Genomic DNA, 20,557 nt, shown 5'->3' with positions numbered 1-20,557 from the left:
TCAAGGCTGACATTGATAGATTTTTGGACTCTCGGGGAATCAAGGGGTATGGGGATCGGGTGGGAAAGTGGAGTTGAGGTTGAAGAGTCAGCCATGATCTATTGAAAGGTGGAGCAGGCTCGAGAGGCTGTATGGCCTACTCCTGCTCCTGTTTCTTATGGATGAGGTATTAAACCCCCCGAGGCCCCAAATGCCAGCTTGGGTGAACATAGAAGATCCCATGGCACTATTCAAAGAGCAGCAGAGTTCTCCCCGTTGTTCCAGCCAACGTTTTATCCTCACCAACACCACCAAAAACGGATTAACTGATCATGCATTTAATTGCTGTTTGTGGAATCTTGAGTGCCGATTTGGCTGTTGAGTTGATCTGCAAAATAGCCACGACCACGCTTCAAAAATAATTAATTGGCTGTGGAACGCTTTCAGAGGTCCTGAGGATGTGAAAGGCGCTATATAAATGTCAGCTCGTTCGTTCTTCCTGGCAGCATAGCGATTGATGCAAATTAACGGGTCCCAATTTGCGTCTGGTGAAATTTTGCTTTGGTTTTGTTTACTTTGCCATGATGAAGGAACGGGTTGCAGTTGTCACACTGACCATAGCAAGCCCGTTTCTACATTGGTTTTGAGAAGTTGTGCAGTTAGTGCAGATCGGCTATATTGGGAGGAATTGAGTGTAGCTCAGGAGCTTTGGTCGAGTGAGATGGGCAAGTTTCTGTGTCAGTCGTCGAAGATTTGTTGTGTTCCGTTACAGTTAGAAACCAAATGTTTTGTTCAAGCAGATTAGATTAAGTACTGCAGTATTTATTCATTTGCAGCCTCCACAAAACAATTTAAATAAAGGTCAGATCACTAAATGGGAGAATTATGAGGGCAAGAAGTCTTTTTAAGGCACAGTGCCATTTCTGAAATGCATATGAAGCAGGTCCATCCAGTGTGTACTCATCTTCAGGATTTCCAGAGGGAAACCCCAGGATTTAATGTTTATGGATGCTCATTGTTGAACTACTGTGAGATAGCCTCACCGCCCCTCACTATTGGTATTGCCCAGGGACACTGGAGCCCTTCGCCTCTGCTGGAGACTTTGGCAGAAGAATGATCCGAGTTTGCTGCAGTGGTATTGAATAAGATGCTCTTCACGTTTATGAATATCGGGTACGGTAGCATAGTGGTTATCTCACTGGACTAGTAATCCAGAGGCCTGCACTAACATTCCGGAGTCATGAGTTCAAATCCCAACATGGCAGCTGGGGAATTTAAATTCAATTAAATGAAAAATCTGGAATTTAAAAAAAAAACTAGTATCAGTAATGGTGGCCATGAAACTACCGGATTGTCATAAAAACCCATCTGGTTCACTAATGTCCTTTTTAAGGAAGGAAATCTGCCGTCCTTACCCAGTCTGGCCTGTGTGATTCCAGACCCACAGCAATGTGGTTGATTCTTAATCGCCCTCTGAAATGGTTTAGCAAGCCATTCAGTTTTCCAAGAAGGTGGCTTACCACCACCTTCTCAAGGGCAATTAGAGATGGGCAATAAATGCCGGCCCTGCCAGCGACGCCCACATCCCATGAACGAATAATTTTAAAAAATGAAACTGCACCAACACATACTCAGCAGCTTCCTGAATTGTTTCCAGTGTTGTCCTTGCAAACAATGCAAATAACCTCAAGCCTTGATTTGGATTTAAGGTGAGGGTCCTACCTAAGGGCCCTCTAGTTGATGCCCTCTACACTTGAATAGCCTGGCAACATACACCATTCCAGGCTCGCACATAAACAATTTGCCATTTGAGCTAAGTATTGAAATGAAGAAAATGTTCTCGTGGTGCAGCTCTCTCTCGTCTTGGTGACAGTTCTCCAATAATATGTGGTCAAAGTTCTCCACGTGGGACTTCAGTCTCAAAGGCGTGTAAACAGACTGGAATTAAGGCAAAGCCAATATATGTGGAGCTTGGTTTTAAAACCTAGTTTTAGGAGTTGGGAAAACTCATAATTAGTGGAATCTTGTGTAAGGCATAACCCTGATCCCAGAGGACAAGTATACAATGGCATCTGGAGAGCTTGAGATTTGCTGACCTGTCTTGTTCGTGGTTTTTGGGTCTTTCACTTTCAGTAGTGATGGTCAGGATAATGCCATTGGCCCCATATTGTATAAAGCTACACCAGTTTTGAAGTGCCTACATGTATTAAACCTAGGAGTTTTGTTTCCATTTCTCTTCCCTCTTCATAGCTCCACAGATGCAGTGGCCCTTGAGTATCTCACCCAAGTGGCCATTGTTCGTGTTGGAACCTAAATGGTGAATGGTGCCAGGCTACTTGAACATTGAGGGCATCACAGCCAAACCCAATCCTTTTCTCACCCATTTAAAGGAGTCAACCTTGATTGTGATCATGATAGAGACCCTAGTTTGAGTTTTGTTCCCCTCTCCAAGCCCATGCCTCTGGGGCCATTTTCCCCTGCTGCTCTGGCTGAAATCAGCCAACTCAGGAATTGAAACTCTGATTGGTCTGTGTGGCTTGTTGCCTCACTTGTGCAGTGCCTTTATTTGAGGCTGTCCTAATCCTCGGTATGAGCTAATCCACAAGTGTTAGCCATAGCAATCTCCCACCATTGCTTTGAGCAGTGATTTCTGTAGGAACAAGGCTAGATGTCATGTCTTGATACCCAAGTTGAATTGGTCCTTCATCGTTTGAGGATGGGGTTGTCTTTCACCTCACTTCCTACCTAACATAGCACTGTATTTGAAGATCAACTCTCTCCAGAAGTTGCTTTTTCTTTTTGCAAATGACCAGTGAAATGGCTTCTCTGCTGAGCTGGGACCAAATGACTTGGAAATGTTTTAGATTATTCAGCTCTCTCCAAGGCCATATTTCAAGCCAACCTCAAAGAAGGATAATCTGAAAAGCTTCTTTAAGTAGTCCTTATGGCAAAGAAGATTTGCATTTCTGTGCACCTCTTCTGACTATAAGTGCTCCCTGCCATCAAAGTTCCTGCTGATTAACTGAAGAGTTATTAATGAAGAAACTGAGACAGCCTACCTTATAGGATCTTTATTCCTCAAATAAAAGCGCCCTCCATATGCCACACACCTGCACAACTGATTCCTGGCCCTTTTGGGGGAAGTCTGCTATATATAGATTTGATGTAGGTTGGTTTAAGAGTTTCTTTGTTTGGCTTGATAATGTCCAGGGAGGAAGTGTGCAGGAACAGTCCGGTTTGCGATAACACGACAATCCCCAAATCTCTTAACCAGATCATCATTGTGATTCTCCCTACAGGTAACCTGAGCTCACTGTTCATATTATGTATTGGATATTTCCGTTCAGACATTCAAAACTGAACATGATGGGTTTATCTTTTAGTTCCTGACAGTTGAGGGTTAATATTCCTTGAGTATGGATGTGACCTTTGCAAACAGAATTTTTACAATTTAAGATTTTTTTAAGAAAGCTTGTCTGTTTGTCTTGAGGGGTTTTGTTTTGCTTTTTACTATTTGTGTTGATGGCTTCTTGATGTGCCAGAGATGGCAGAATTTGTAATCTTTACCTTTTGACTTCCCTTTGTTTTTGTTTCAAAACACAAACAGGAGGTCCCTCGTCATCTTTTAACAGCAACAAAACCAGCTTCGCGTCACTTGCACAGACCAACTCACTGGGCTCGACCATCAAACCCGATACGGGCTCACTGAAGTTGCAATTAGCTTTTCAGGGTAAAGTCTTCATTTTAAAAGATTTAAACAAAAACAAAAATGTAAAATTATGCAATTGAAAGTATGCACCGAAGAGCTGAATGAGAGGGCACCTATGAAAGTTTGCTATATATTTCTATATATGTGTCCAGTCTCCATATGCAATGTCATCTGAAATGAGCAATACCCTATGAAATGCATTGAGGCACCCTCTAGACAAAAAGCAACTTGCATTTATACAGCACCTTTAACACAGTAAACCTACATAGGTGTGTTCACAGACCTGTGTAACTCTACAGTGAACAATATTTTTCAACCACTCCCCTTATCTCCTCCAGTTGTCTCCCTCCTGATGGCCGTGACCCCCACGCTGGCTGCGGTTCCAAGGAAGCTGGGCATCCTTCACTATTTTGCCTAATTGGTGGTTGTTCATGCGCGTGACGAGGCAGTCTTCATTCCTGAGGGACATTGGATCCAAGCCTGATCTTGCCCTCATCCTCTGCCCTCGCTTTATAGCGGGGGATCGGGGATTGAAATTGGGAACGGGAATCCTGCTTTGACTTACTTTTCCACTCCAGCTTACAATGGTGGAGCAATGAAAATTGGAGATACGCAAGAGGCTAGAATTGGAAGAACGCAGGGATCTGAGGGTTTCTTTCGCCCCACCATTGTCTACCGTGCCTTTAGCTGTCTAGGCCCTAAGCTCTGGAATTCCCTCCCTAAATCTCCCCACCCCTCTCTCCTCCTTTAAGTCTCTCCTTAAAACCTACCCCTTTGACCAAGCTTTTGGTTACCTGTCTTAATATCTCCTTATGTGGCTCGGTGTCAAATTTTCTCAGATAACGGTCCTATGAGGTGCCTAAGGACACTTTTTACTACATTAAAGGTGCTATATAGGAACATAGGAACAGGAGGAGGCCATTCAGCCCCTCGTGCCTGCTCTGCCATTTGATAAGATCATGGCTGATCTGTGATCTAACTCCATATACCTGCCTTTGGCCCATATCCCTTAATACCTTTGGTTGCCAAAAAGCTATCTATCTCACATTTAAATTTAGCAATTGAGCTTGTATCAATTGCCGTTTGCGGAAGAGAGTTCCAAACTTCTACCACCCTTTGTGTGTAGAAATGTTTTCTAATCTCGCTCCTGAAAGGTCTGGCTCTAATTTAAATGCAAGTTGTTGTTGAGGGAAGAATATTGGCCAGGAGAACCCCCTACTCTTTTGCATCCATCTGAGCAGGCAGATAGGACTTCAGTTTAACGGCTCATCTGAAAGACGACACCTCCGACAGTATGGCACTCCCTCAGTGAGCAGTAGCATTTCAGCCTCTATTTATATGCTGAAGCCTGAAGTGGGGATTGAGCACACAATCTTAAGTGCGACCAACTGAGCCAAGCTGACACAGTAACTTTGGTGACAAATATTTTAGAATTGTTCCAGTGGGTTTTCTTGTTCTTCCTCTTCCTCTCACCTTTTTCTTCTCTTAACTGATCTCCCCTGAAAGCAATGGTTTATGTTGGACACAATATCACCAGAGGGCAGAACAGGACATGGGTTCTTGGACAGAGGGAGTTCTGCGCAAGCCACCCTGGCCAATTGATGTGTCTCCTAGTCACCAGTTAGAGGGGCGTTGTCCGAGGCTTGGGAAGCTGTTTCCTCACCTCACTGGCTGTGTGGGTGTGCAGGGGCAGAAGCTTTGAAGGTGGATAAAACTCATCAGCGTATACATATTTTTGGAAGTGTTGTCTTACTGGAACCTTGCATACTGACCCTTTTGGTTAACTATTTTAGCTACAAACATTTGACCAATAGTGTGCAGTCCATACGTGTCTGGGTGTGCTTAATGCAGGCGTTTGGCGTATTTTTTTCAGGCCGTTCAAGTCCCAAACTGGATTCCTTGAGAAAAAGTCCGACTATGGAACAAGCAGTACAGACCAATACTTCTCAGGCCCCTGTAGGAAGAAGGAGCCCTGTGCTAGCCAGACCTCTGCCGTCGGTTCACCAGAAGCCAGTGGATACTCACGATGCAAGAAAAGGTGAGCCTTCAGTTGGTGTCAGATTCACGGTCACAGTCTGAACCAAACAAACTTGTCCCAATTCAAGCTTGTGCTTGAGCGTGTGCTGGTGAGGCTTGTGTGATCGGAGAAGCGCATAAGTCCAGTGTCCCTGCTGCTATATTACAGCGCCACATACAGTAGAGGTGGTGAAGCTTTTGCTGCTGTGAAATGCACCCCATCAATAAAGCCATGTGGATTCACTGATCACCGGTGGCTGAGTAATAATAGCGTACGTTTCTACGCTTATTCAAAAGGTGCGAGTTGTTTTTGCATCTGACCAGTAATGGATCTTCCGCAGCGACGGGAGAGTCCTCGGCCGACTGCAGCCTGCGCTCCATGTGGAGCTGGTGTATATTTGTTGCTGGCAATGCTGCTGCCTCTGGTGCGGTCCAGGAAAGCCACTTCTTGAGATGGTTCTCCGCTTCTCTAGGGGGCAGTAGTGCTTCTGCCATCACATCGTAGGGCCACAGTTAGCCTTGGTGCTTTTAACGTAAAGGGGTAAGTCGGACAAGTGCCCTTCCATCTGTCTAAATGCATTTCGCGCATGCCTCTTGGGCAGGTGAATCTGTGCCATTCTATAATCGCATTGGCTTGATCTGGAGAGGAAGAGGGGGGTGAGGTTTAGATCACAATTTTATCATCCCTCTCACCAAGCTTGACACAGCCACATGAAAAGTTGTAAATGATCCCTGATGCTCGAATTGCAGTTGGAGCCTTGGTTGGTTCCACAATATCCGTGCCCATCGGCTCTGTATGCACCAATCGAAATTTGAATCTTCAAAGAACTAGGTTGGAAGGAGCTGGTGGAAAGTGACTTAATTGGATGCCTCTTGAAAGTAATGTTGCTTAAAGGGAAGCACTTTCTACCTAATTACTCTGAAGCCATAAATACAATAAGGGGAGGCTCCCACACACTTATCTAGGTCTCACATGCTTTAAAATTGGTTCGAGTTCTAATCTGACTCCAATGTAGAGCTAGCATGTGTGCAGTGGGCTGGTGTCCATTCTGGAGAAAGGTGCCTACCTGATTGATGGAATGCAGGATGGTGTGTAATATAATTATTGAGTATAATATATTCATTCCCACTGAGTAGACTAGGCCTATATTCTCTGGAATTTGAAAGATTGAGAGGTGATCTCATTGAAACATATAAGATTCTGAGAGGGCTTGACAGGGTGGACGCTGAGAGGTTGTTTCCCCTGGCTGGAGTGTCTAAAACTAGGGGCATAGTCTCAGGATAAGGGGTCGTCCATTTAGGACTGAGACGAGGAGGAATTTCTTCACTCAGAGGATTGTGAATCTTTGGAATTCTCTACGCCAGAGGGCTCTGGATGCTCAGTCGTTGAGTATATTCAAGGCGGAGATCGATAGATTTTTGGACAATAAGGAATCAAGGGCTATGGGGAGAGGGTGGGAAAGTGGAGTTGAGGTGGAAGATCAGCCATGATCTTATTGAATGGCGGAGCAGGCTCGGGGTGGGGGCTGCATGGCCTACTCCTCCTATTTCTTATGTTCTTGTAGGTTAGCAGCTTATCATAGGTAAAGAATATCATGGTATAGTTGGCATAGAGGGTTACAGTAAAGGAGGAAATGTAGAAACCCCACGCATACATTGGGAATGATTCGGCAGAAGGCTTAGAACATCTGGTGACAAATAATTGAAAAATAGCTTAACAGTAGAGAAGTTAGTACTAATATCTGTGTTATGAGTTTATTCTGTGTGATACAAGCTAACAAATGGTTTAGATTAGGCCAAAACAAGTCAGGATGTGTTGTAAAGTTTAATGCAATTTTAAGAAGCATCAAACGATATGCGTAAAGAATTACGGCCTAGTTTGGAGACAGCATGTCTAAGTTACTGATATCCTGGGGCAAGTGTGAATGTTTACAACCAGTGCAAGGTTGTTTTATCTTCTATTGATGAGAAATGAAGTGTATGTGGTGCAACATTGCCACCTACTGGAGCAGGAGCATAGCACACCCAAGGATCACATGAAAATACTCTCAGAATTGATTGGTTTAGAGCAAGTCATCTGACATTGCTTAGAAACTGTTCCTCGAGATTTATGAATATGGACCAATTTCATTAGTCGTTTGGTATTCAGTGTTGAGAACTCGCCTGAATAGAAGTTTGCGGACCCTGACGAGTATCCTATTTGCGAGTATATAGGCTTCCTTATACTTTCTGTTGATTTAATTATAAACCAACAAGTTAATTTATGTCTGGCGTCTGAACCTATATAATTTGTGTTGATCTCGATCTATCTAACATTAACCTGCTGTGTATTTACAGTGCTGTCTGTTCTTCTCCCAGTTTTGAGTATTTTTTCCAAGTTTTGTTGTCTTAACCATCTTGTGTAGGACTTTCTGATATCAATGCTTTATTGTTTCAGTTCTGAAATGTTAGTCCTAAGCAAGGCATTATTTATTTTACTTTTTTTTTTAATAGTTTTTGATTCACATAAAAGTCTGCGGCCAGAGAACGATCACCTTAAGAATGAAAACCGGGAACCGAACAGGAGGCCATCGGGTACGTGATTGCTCAACAACCAAATGTGACAGTTTCTTTGTTCTGTGCACCCAATGCACTGCTGGCAAAATTTATGTAGGTGTGGTGTTCAGTCCGGCTGCAATCCAGGAGACCAATTGAAATACTGTGGTGCCCACATTCGACCTCCTCTCTGTCCTTTACTCGTGGCTCTTGGAGTATATCCTGTGCAAGTATACAGTAACAGCCTAGATCCTTTTATCAGCGCTGTGTCCCGCACTCTACGTCCTTGCATCCCAGGCCAGTGTTCCACAGACCGAAGTATTGACTTCACCCTGAAAATATTAGTGTCACATTTTGGATCTTAACGGCAGCTTCTATTTAAATAACAGCGTTAACGTTATGGGATCACAGATATGGGCATCCGGAAAACAGCCACTTAGCTAAGAAAAGAAAGATCAGGTGGAATGGTGACTTAAAGTTTGACTGAAGAGATGGGTTGTGAGGAAGTTTTTAAAGGAGGGGTGAGAGATGGAAGGTTTTCTAGCCGAAGGATTATAGCACCAACTATTTCGGATGGGAGCCTTGTAAGTAGCTAACTGTTTCTCATTAATATCTGCACCCATCGGTAAAGCATCGTTGGTTATTCAGGGACCGACATTTTAATGCCAACTGACCAGCAGAATAGTTGGGGCCATTAACCCTGCTGAGTTCGGCCGGTCACAATCACCTTCACAGGCCGTAGTGTCCCAAGGGAATTCCATTTTTTCTTTAGTCTCTGTGATCTGTTTCATTTTATCAGAGTCAGAATTTCCAATGGCTAATGGTTGGTCTGTGAAATCTGCTTTGGAGCCCAGGACGATTATGAAGAGTGCTTTTTTGTTAATCGTGGTTTTGTAAGATTTGATTTGTATAAATTTAATTGTCACTAAACATAAAAGGTGACCTTGAAGCTTTGATCATGGGAAATCAGTCTTTTCAAGAAGACGATCATGGTGATGAGGGACTAGTTGGGATGATGGGCAAGAGGTGCAGTGAGGTACCAAGGGCGAGATGCATTTTGAAAACAAAGTAAGTAATTTTGGGGATGGGGAGGAAGATATGTACTGGCTGAGATTACTTACAAGCTGGCAAATAGAATTTTCCAGTCTGAGTAACCTGGGAACTGCAGCATGGTTTATAGCTGTTGTTGGCCTCATGGCTCTTGATCACTCGTCCAAATCTGAACATTTGGTTGCTTGCGCAAGAAAGGAATGGTTTTAATTTTAGTAAAAGACCACTGGTGCTTGATGTGTGTATCCTGTTTATTTTAATGAATTGGCAAATAGTAACTTGGAGAGGGGGAGTCTCACAGTTGTATCCTGGACTTAAATGCTAACTTCATGGATCAGGCATTTCTAAAATCCATGAATCAGTTTTGTTGTCATGCCCCGCTTGTTGTTTGTTTTCTTTCTTTTTGGTGGTATTTTTCTTCAATTTTTTTGTTGCTTGAAAGTAATTTTGTTCAGCGACTTTTCAAAAATTAACAACTTGATTTTATTTCAAGCGTTATTTTAAGCAATACCTTCTGAAGGTATTGACTCCCCTGCTGCAGTACAGATCTAACGGGGGAGGGAGGAGTGCCTCACGTGGGTGTCTGGTGTGTGACCTTTGATGCCGAGTGACGTCTTGGCTCATGGCCGAGCTCAATCCTGAACTCATCCAACATTGACACGTGGGCATTTCTAGCAGGGGTCACCGTGCCGTAATCCGGAGTCGGAAGACCGGCCTTTTTAACTTCAGTGGTCACCCTCCACGTAGGTTTTTCTTGTTACCAGGCTGCTCTGTTCAGTTCACTGACTGGGAAATGGCCTGTGCATCCTGGAGTGATTCCACGGGTTAACTTCAAGTTTACTTGGGTGCCAGTCCAGATGTGCCCCCTGACTTTTTTGGGGGAGGGGTGTGAATGAATGACTGAGTTTGGAGTGACTACGTCCTTGAGTGTTTGCAGCAGGCCCTTGATGAGGAAAATGCACGGTCCTATTCAGCGTTCTATTTGAAACCTGCAGCCGTTCAACCACTGCATCGTTAAACCTTCGCTCCTGTAGAGATCTCAACTTTTTAGCTGTATAAACTGTGAACCTATCTTTCTCATGTACCAAGCGAGGCCTGTTATTAGCAGGACAAGTGCATAAAACTGCACCTCTGCGGCTGCAAAAAAAAATCAAATCACTTAAACCCTGGAAGTGTATTTGAGTTCACAGTGGAAATATCTCTTCACTACCGTCAGCAAACACTTTCTGTGCAGACCGTCCTGATTTTCCCGATTTACAGTTTGCCTGTTGGTGGACAATGTGAGTCTTGTCGACGATCTGGGCTTCAAGTTTAATCTTGATGATAATTGGGGGGGTAGAAAAGATATCCTCTTGATTAGCATGCCCATCTGCAGTTAGGTGTTGACTTTGCTTGGGAGGGCACTGTTCGTTTATCTCATGGTCTGGACGAGCCAGGTCTCCTGTAGATGGGGATGCGCTGTAGCAGAGATATTGGGATGTCGAAGTGGCCATCTCCTCGGACTAGTGTTTGGTGCTGTAACCGTGGGTTCTACCGGTTGTGATGCTGACCATGTTGCCCGCTGTTCCCTGTTCTGAACAGGGTCCTTTCGCGCACTGACGTGTTCTCTGCTCGTTGTCAGGAGGCCAGGCTGTTAGACGAGGACGTGGTGGAAGCCGAGGAAGAGGCAGATTCACAGTCAGAAGAGACGGCCCGATGAAGTTCGAGAAAGACTTCGACTTCGAGAGCGCGAATGCGCAGTTTAATAAAGAGGAGATCGATAGAGAGTTCCAGAATAAGCTGAAGTTGAAAGGTAAAGGGCGTTTTCTTTCTCTGCCCTCGCTCTTGACTGAAGCTGCAGTTTTCGTGCAGCATCTTTTACAGCCAAGGGCAGGTGAGCACTGTTGGCACTTGTGTGTACTCGCGGTTAGTGTCCTCTGAAGTCTCCCTTTGTTATTGCTCTGGCTCCCCACAATACAGGCCTGGTGGGGGGGAAAACTGACCATGTGGCCAACAGATTCAAACATTGTAGTTTAGAGAGCACATCTCTGATGCTTTGCCACAGAACTTGCTGTTTTTGGCACTATTTTTAATTGTTCCATTGCCCCCTTCCCCATTCTCAGACAATCTCTTCGTCCTCTCTGTGTCAAATGATGGTCTGGGCTATGCAATTTCCCCATAATTGACTCTTATACTGAAACAAACCTTCAAATCAGACTTGTGAGCCTTGATGTTGAGGAAAGTGTTGAAGGCATTATCTGAAGGACTCTGGCTGATTGGAGACCCATTGTGGGTTCAGAAGGGGCAGGTTACATACAGATCTGGATATTATCTACCTGATTTTAGGAAGGCATTTAACACTGAGCCACATAATGGACCGATTCACAAGGTGCATGTCCATGGAATAGATGCAAAATATTAGACTGGGGGATCAATGCTCAGCTGAAAGGTGGTTCCTGGAGAGAGTACAAACACAAGGTAATTGGCAAAAGAATCAGGGGAGATGATAATTGTTTTTTATGTAGTGTTATGATGATCTGGAATGCGCTGCTTGAAAGGATGGTAGAAGCAGATTCAATAGTAACTTTGAAAAGGGAATTAGATAAATGCTTGAAGGGGATAAGATTACAGGGCTATGGGGAAAGAGCAGGGGAGTGGGATTAATTGGATAGCCCTTTCAAAGCACAGGCACGATGGGCCGAATAGCCTCCTTTTGTGCTGTGATTCTACGATTTAACCTTCAGAGCAAAAAAAAATGAAGCCCTTGATGTAAAGGGCTGGATAAGAGCTGACAAAACTCTTCTCACTGAGGCACGGGAGCTGAGCTTGCAGCGTCTGCTTGGCTTAGTTGGTAGCGCTCCTGATTCAGAATCAAAAGGTTGCGGGTTCAGGACCTGAGCTCGTAATGTGCGCTGACGATCAAGTACAGTACTAAGGGAGAGTTTGATTGCTGTTCTTCGGATGTGATGTTAAAACGAGTCTGCCATCTGCCTGTTGTGGTATTTCAGGTAGACATTTAACGTGCTGTGACGCTGTTCTATTCCTCCCTCAACCAACACCACGAGAAACATATTTATTGGTCGCTTGACTCTGCTGTTTTGAAGTGCGCTGACTTGCTTAGGCAAACAGATTTTGCACACAGCAAGAGCCCACAAAGCAATTCATCATATGTGAAGTGTTTTGAGACCAGATATGGCACGATATAAATGTGAGTCTCGTCTCATTTTCCCCTCCACTCCTTTCACCACTCCCTGGCTCAAATCTGCAACCGATTAATTAAATAGCACATAATAGGGTACAGCTGGAGGCAATGTAAGCAGGACAGAATGACTTGGAAAAGAGACAAACAGGAAAAACTGCAAATAGTAGAAACTGAAATTAAAAATAGAAAATGCTGTAAATGCACAGCAAATCTGTCAGCATCTGAAAAAGACTTGAATTTATACAGTGCCTTTCACGACTGCAGGACATCCTAAAGTGCTTTACAACCAACGAAGTGCTTTTGCAGTGTAGTCACTGTTGTAATGTGGGAAGCACAGCAGCCAATTTGTGCACAACGTGATAATGACCAGATAACCTGATTTTAGAGATGTTGGTTGAGAGATAAACATTGGCCAGGGCACAGAGGAGAACTCTCTGCTCTTCGAATAATGCCATGGGATCTTTTATATCCACCCGTGAGGGTAGACGGGACCTTGGTTTAACGTCCCTTCCAAAACTTGGCACCTCCGACGGTGCAGGACTCCCTCAGTACTGCACTGGGAGCGTCAGCCTAAATTTTGTGCTCTAGTGCCTGGAGTGGGACTTGAACACACAACCTTCTGACTCGGGTGAGAGTGCTACCCACTGAGCCACGGCTAACACCTAAAGCAGATTAATATTCTGGGTGTTGATCATTTGTCAGATCAGGACTGGGCGAGTTGTCTTTGGGCATCGATGGGGAGGTAAGTGATCTGGTGCAGCCCCACCATCCCATGAAGGTCTACATTTACCGAGTGTCGTGTGATCTACTGCCTGAATTTTCCAATTTTGCAATATGAGCCCTGGAACCGTTGAAAATGTTGATATTTGAGCAATACCAAATCACTTGGAATCAGAATGTTCCCACACCAAAACTGGCCGTTTGGTCTATCAAGTCTGTGCCATTGTTCATCTCTGCGGAGTCAGCCAGTCTAATCCTACTCTCCTCGCTCGCCATACCCTTCGATATTCCACTTAGTCTAATCTCACTCTCCTGCTTGCTCCCCATACCCATTAATATCCTACCCAGTCTAATTCCACTCTCCAGCTCACTAACCATACCCTTTAATAATCTTTTTACAAGCAATTATTCCCTTTTTAAATGTATTTAATCTTCAACAGTGCTTTGTTGCAGAGAATTCTGCATTCTTGCCCCATTGATGTGTAGACTTGTTTTCTATACCCTTGTATTTAGTCCAACACACCTGGTTCAACAAATGATGTCTCCTTCTGCAATCAGACCGATGCATCAAGAGCGAGTACCACTGGCAAAGTGCGACTTTTGCAATTGGCAAACTCAAATTCCCTTCATTCCGTCTTTTGGATGAGACATTAAACTGAGGACCAGTCTGCCGCCTCGGGTGGATATAAAAGAAGAGCAGGGTAATTCTCCTCAGTTTTCTGGCCGATATTTATCTATCAACCAATATCACTTCAAAATAAAAACAAATGATCTGGTCATTACCCCATAGCTGTTTGTGGGAGTGTGCGAATTGGCTGCCGCGTTTCCTACATTACACCAGGAACTACACTTCAAAAGTACTTCATTGACTGTAAAGTGCTTTGGGATGTCCTGAGGTCGTGAAAGGTGCTGAGGAAATACACGTTCGTTCGTCGTTTGATGTGAATGTCAATTTTTATAGGATTTAAAGATTTACATTGCAATTCCGCTCTTAATTTATCAAACTTCAGGATTTTTTTTTTCTTCCGACAGACGACAAGCAGCCTGATAAAACAGAGAGGGCTGTAAATGGTGAAGATAAAGGTGACTCAGGGATTGAAACGCAAAACAGTGAAGGGAACGCCGATGAGGAGGACTCTGTGGGATCGAAATGCTATTACGACAAAACCAAATCCTTTTTTGACAACATCTCTTGTGATAATGAGACCAGGTATTTATTACCTGCCAAAAAAGCACAAGTGCTAACTCAACATTTAGGTTTTTTTTTTGAAGGTGAAATTACCCCTCTCCCATAAATGTGTAAATTGCAAGTGCAGTGCAAGTAACGTTACTGTGCAGCGTTTTGGAACATTGACGCATGCTGAAGAGCTTTGTAGGAGACCTGCAGACCACTCTTGCTCCTCAAAGTGTGCAGTGGTGCGGTTAATAATAATGCCCTTCTGCTAGAATTATCCATCTGCTGGACTGTGAAATAGCACAGATGGTGCCCTGGATTAATTCACAGTCCATACTGTATGACTCTGTTGCTTGGAGGTGGGAAGCCTTTAAAAGAGGAATAGTTTGAGAAGATGGCTCACCACCACCTTCTCTCGAGCAGCTAGGGGTGGCCAATAAATGCCGGCCTTGCCAGCGACACCCGCATCCCCAGAATGAATTTTTAACAAGGAAGTAACTTGTATTTGAACAAAGACACCAACCATTTTCTGCCAAACTACAGCATGGTTATGGTTGTCTTTGAATGGAGATAAAATGCTGGTGTCTGTCCTGGCTGTATGTACAGGGACACTGATTGGGTTGATTCAGTTTCCCCATCCCCCTGGCTTGGGACACGTACCCTATGCTGACCCCCTTCATGCTGCTGATCCTCACAGGTCCGATATTCTGGGTTCTTGTGAATTAAGATTAAGCTGGGCCGTTGAAGAGTGAAATCAGGAAGCATTTTTTCCACACAAAGGGTAGTGTAAATCTGTGACTTGCTTCCCCCAAAAGGCTGTGAATGCTGGGGGTCGATTGAAATATTCATAACCTGAGTGAGATGTTTGTTGGGTAAGGGTATCGAGGGATATGGAGCAAGAGTGGGTAAGTGGATTTGGGGTACAGATCAGTGATGATCTGACTGAATGGCAGAACAGGCTCGAGGGGCTGAATGCCTGTCTCCTGTTCCTAGTGTTTTTGCTGCTGACTTAACATTTGGTGAGCATGCACTACAACTCTGTCCAGCTATTACTCTTCCAGGGACCGGAGACCCACCTGGGCCGAGGAGAGGCGGATAAATGCGGAAACGTTCGGAATCCCGCTCCGCCCGATGCGCGGCCGCGGGGGCTACAGAGGGAGAGGCGGCTACGGCTACCGGGGAGGGCGGGGTCGTGGAGGGAGAGGGAACTTTGGCCCTCCCCGTGGTGGTTACCGTGGAGGATTCAGAGGAAGCCGCGGAGGAGGCAGAGAGTTTTCAGACTTCGAATACAGGGTAACTAAATCCTCTTTCTACAACTTTTTTTTGACCTTGTATAACTTTGCCCGAGTTTGGAAAGCTGGAAGTGTACAAGTGGGAAACGTTCTGACAATTTCACACACTTTGCTGAAATCCTAATTATAACACCAAGGGCAAAAATCAGCAGAAAAATGGGGCAGTCCGAAACTAAAGGCCATAAATATAAGATCGCTAATCCAATAGGGAATTTAGGAGAAACTTCTTCAGCCAGAGAGTGGTGAGAACGTGGAACTCACTACCACAAGGAGTAGTTGAAGTGAATAGCATTGATGTGTTTAAGGGGCAGCTAGACAAGTACATGAGGGAGAAAGGAATAGAAGGATATGCTGATGGGATTAGATGAAGGGTGGGAGGAGGCTCGTGTGAAGCATAAACACCGGGATAGACCCGATGGGCGGTATGGCCTGTGTTTGTGCAGTACGTTTGATGCATTGTGAAAGGAAACTATTAAAGGTTGTGCACCAATAATCCAAAAACTCCTCCCCTTTTGACTACAGTCTGACGCCCCATTTTTTTAAAATCTTGGTATTTTTGGAATCTTCTCCCCCTGGAGCCAAGGTTGTGAACTTGCCATGGGTTTTTCTTTTTCCCTCCTTTCTCTGCCAGTTTTTCACCCCTCCTTTGCTCCTCTTCCTAAAGGCACTGACACCTTGCTAGGGTACGGAGCCGCAAGCAATGGGCATCCACCGGTAACTCACCCAAGCTGCAGTGCAATTCTGAGCCTCGGTGGTGAGCGTTGGCATGCTGTTCTACCACGGGCATCACCACCAAGCCCAAACCTCTCCCCTCACATGCACTTCCAGCAGGAGTCATTGGATGGCGATCAGAATGGGAATCCTGGACGACATTCTCCCTCCCCCCTCCCCGCCAGCCAAGAATGTTCAGGTTGATTTTTAAGTCCCGACAACTGCCCTCAGTAACACTCTACTGACCTGGGATTGAAATTTGGACCTTCCAGGTTTCCATGGCTCAGAAACACAAAATAAGAGATTGGGACTTGTGTAATGAACTGTTGAGCCATCGGGGGGGATCCACAGCTTTGCCTTGTGTTGAATCTGAGGCCAATTGTAGTGTCCTAAATGCTGCTGCCTGGACCCATTGGACCTGCTTGGCGTCATGGCGCACACAGTGGGTGCTTTACCCATGAGCAGCTATATTAAACCTTGAGAATGCCAGTGGCCTGTTCCTATGGGGACAAAGCCCTTCACATATCCTACATTTGTAGAGCTGGATCACCCGTGTTGTTTGCTCCTGGTTGGAACGGGACATAACAGAGCAGCATGTTTTAGTCCTAGAGATGTATTTCTGTTCCCGCCTTATTGTTTTGTTTTATTTTAAAGTCCTCTGGATAAAATTTAACCCTAGTTTCAGTTTAGTTCCCAAAAGCTTGAGTCGTATTTTAGTTTCAGTCTTTTCAATCAAATTTTAAATTTACTTTTTGTTTTTCTGTGCTGGTTTTTTGTTGTTTGTTTGCACCCTCTCTCTCTCCTCTGAGTCTGAAAGTTGTGGGTTGGAACCCCACTCCAGAGACTTGAGCAAATAATCTAGGCTGACACTCCCAGAGCAGTACTGAGGGAGTGCTGCACTGTTGGAGGTGCTGTCTTTGGGATGAGATGTTAAACCCAGACCCCGTCTGCCCCCTCAGGTGGGCGTAAAAAGTAGTGATACTATTTCAAAAGAGAGCAGGGGTGTTCTCCCTGGTGTCCTGGGCCAATCTTTCTGCCTCAACCAACATCATTTTAAAAAAAGATTATCTGATCATTATCATGTTAGTGTTGTGGGAGCTTGCTGTGTGTGAATTTGCCATTTTCCTACATTACAACAGTGACTACTTCTCAAAGGCACTTTATTGGCTGTAAAGCACTTTGGGATGTCCTGAGGTTGTGAAAAACGCTATAGAAATGCAAGTTGTTCTTTTCAGAAACTTTTGAAAAGTTGTTTCAAAAAATCCTGGGTACCAGGATGTAGCATTAGAAAGTAGAAACAAGGTGCACAAAGGATTGGGAGAGGAAGATAACACTAGAACAAGATGGGACCAGACTGAGAGTACAAGAAAGTCTAAATAGGTTTACAGTGCATGTGTGCCAACGCACAAAGCGTGGTAAATAAGGTTGGAGAGCTGCAGGTGCGATTAGCCACTTGGAAATATGATGTTGTGGCGATAACGGAGACCTGGCTCAAAAAAGGGCAGGATTGGGTACTAAATATTCCTGGATACAAGGTGTTCAGGAAAGATAGGGGTGGGGTCGCAGTATTGATTAAGGAGAATATTGCAGTGCTGGAGAGGATGTCCTGGATGGACAATAAATGCCGGCCTTGCCAGTGATGCCCACATCCCATGAACGAATAAAAAAAAAATTGAAGCCCATGGAATAAAGTGGGCAGTAGCAGAATGGATACAGAATTGGCTAAGTAACAGGAAGCAGAGAGTAGTTATGAATGGTTGTTTTTTGGACTGGAGGGTAGTGTACAGGGTTTTCTTGATACATATTAATGCTTTTCTTGGTACATATTAATGACTTGGACTTGAGGGTACAGGGCACAATTTCAAAATTGCAGCTGACACAAAACTTGGAAGTGTAGTAAACAGTGAGGAGGATAATGATAGACTTCAAGAGGATATAGACAGGCTGGTGGCATGGGTGGGACACGTGGCAGATGAAATTTAATGCAGAAAAATGCGGTGATATATTTCGGTAGGAAGAACGAGGAAAGGCAATATAAACTAGAGGGCACAACTCTAAAAGGGGTACAGGAACAGAGATCTGGGGGTATATGTGAACAAATCATTGAAAGTGGCAGGGCAGGTTGAGAAAGCGATTAAGAAAGCATACGGGATCCTGGGCTTTATAAATAGAGGCATAGAGTACAAAAGTATGGAAGTCATGATGAACCTTTATAAAACACTGGTTCGACCACAACTGGAGTATAGTGTCCAAATCTGGGCACTGCACTTTAGGAAAGATGTGAAGGCCTTAGGGTGCAGAAGAGATTTACTAGAATGATTCCAGGGATGAGGGACTTCAGTTACGTGGAGAGACTGGAGAAGCTGGGGTTGTTCTCCTTGGAACAGACGGTTGAGAGGAGATTTGATAGAGGTATTCAAAATCATGAAGGGTCCAGACAGAGTAGATAGAGAGAAACTGTTCCCATTGGTGGAAGGGTCAAGAATCAGGACACAGATTTAAGGTGATTGGCAAAAGAACCAAAGGTGACATGAGGAAAAACTTTTTTACACAGCGAGTGGTTAGGATCTGGAATGCACTGCCCGAGGGGGTGGTGGAGGCAGATTCAATCATGGCCTTCAAAAGGGAACTGGATAAGTACTTGAAAGGAAAAAATTTGCAGGGCTACGGGGATAGGGCGGGGGAGTGGGACTAGCTGGATATTGCTCTTGCATAGAGCCGGCATGGACTTGATAGGCCGAATGGCCTCCTTCCGTGCTGTCCCCTCTCTTTGTTTGTATGATTCTATGAAAATGTTCTTATTGTTTTAATTTGCTAGGTGCCATATCATAATTTGTCAATAATAAAAACCTAAAATGCTGGGAATACACAGATCAGTCAGCATTTGTGAAGAGAGAACAGGTTTTAATCCCAACACAAAAGCGTTTATTGACGTGCTTCAATTTTTCTTTTCACAGAAGGACAATAAAGTTGCTGCATAGTATACAAGCTGGATTTAAAAATAAAGGACTTTAGATCGACCAGGTCCAGAGAATTCGTTTAGTTTCAAACTTATTTTTGACAGCAAGAATGAAGAAATTAATTTGCTGTATATCTTGTCACCAGCACTGGTATTTACGTGCTTGACTTCAAAGGGGGAACACGCAATGTCTTGTGGAGGAGGGCCGTCCTTTGCAATGTTGAGCATTAAATATTTGTCTTTGAAATAGCGGAAGGAAAATTTGTAAATGTATAGATGAGGCAAAAAAAACACATGCGACTAGTGCGTTGGAGCTTTCCAGTATTTTTGCATTGATAACGAGAGTGCTTTCTTATTGCTGAAAATGTTTGATTAAAAATGCTGTCATTTGCAAGAAAAATACTGTATGCAGCCGGCCATCTACTGTGATTTACATTTTGACTCACTGAAACTTCACAGGAAACTACGTTAGAAAGCTCTTCAGATTTATTTTTTTCCGTGGAACGATAAAACTTAGCTTTAATCTGCGTAGGACAAAAACGCACACACTTGTGGCTGTACTTTTTTTTAAACGAAAGATAAAGGTGGGATCGGAACATCTTTTTCATAATGCAAGACTCAGGAGATACCTCTCCTCCTTTCCCCCCTGGGGTGGGATGAGTTACAAAACTCTCCGGTGTCTCCAACTACTCTTCGTGTTTTATGAAGGTGATCTCCTGGTAGAATTTTTAATTTCGAACAAAAACACGAGGGGAAAAAAAACTTAACATTTGTAGCTTTTTTTGATTTGTGGGTAAATTTAGCTCTGAAACATACAAAGCATAAAGGGATCCAAAGATGAACAATTTTTGAATTTATATAGCCATTATGTGAAAGTTTTTGAACTCCAATATTGACATGTAATATATAGTGTATAGTTAGTGCCCTGATAATGTCTTGCCCACAAATTCAAGATCGATGGTACAAGAGATGAATTTCCTCTGTCGCTATCTTTATTTGTCTTTCACCCAGTTCCTTGCTATGCTCGTCACATAACAGTAAAAGTAACTATACACTAAATATTATTGAATAACTAACTAATGTCGGTCAGTGAGTTTGAGGATGTAATTCAGTCACCTGGGCCTTGCTCTTGTGCTTCATGATATCCAAACTGTTTGATTTGAATTACATCCTTGGTACTTGCTGCAGATCTGATCTGTTACATATTTATTTGAATGCATTACAGGCTTTG

At 44.0% G+C, this 20,557-nt stretch overlaps 1 protein-coding gene across 1 annotated transcript in view; it reads left to right on the top strand.

Moving 5' to 3' along the window:
* Positions 1-20,557, top strand: part of LOC137333833 (protein LSM14 homolog A-like) — a 56,137-nt gene extending 35,580 nt beyond the window's left edge. The window contains exons 4-10 of the mRNA XM_067998199.1: positions 3,587-3,709; positions 5,562-5,726; positions 8,198-8,278; positions 10,911-11,081; positions 14,223-14,400; positions 15,411-15,657; positions 19,325-20,557. Coding sequence (XP_067854300.1) covers positions 3,587-3,709; positions 5,562-5,726; positions 8,198-8,278; positions 10,911-11,081; positions 14,223-14,400; positions 15,411-15,657; positions 19,325-19,348 — 989 coding nt within the window. The 3' untranslated portion in view covers positions 19,349-20,557. The remainder of the gene's footprint in view (positions 1-3,586; positions 3,710-5,561; positions 5,727-8,197; positions 8,279-10,910; positions 11,082-14,222; positions 14,401-15,410; positions 15,658-19,324) is intronic.

The sequence above is a fragment of the Heptranchias perlo genome, chromosome 16 (genome assembly GCF_035084215.1).
Source record: "Heptranchias perlo isolate sHepPer1 chromosome 16, sHepPer1.hap1, whole genome shotgun sequence".
NCBI classification, from domain to species: Eukaryota; Metazoa; Chordata; class Chondrichthyes; order Hexanchiformes; family Hexanchidae; genus Heptranchias; species Heptranchias perlo.
This window is presented reverse-complemented; position numbering and strand designations above follow the sequence as displayed.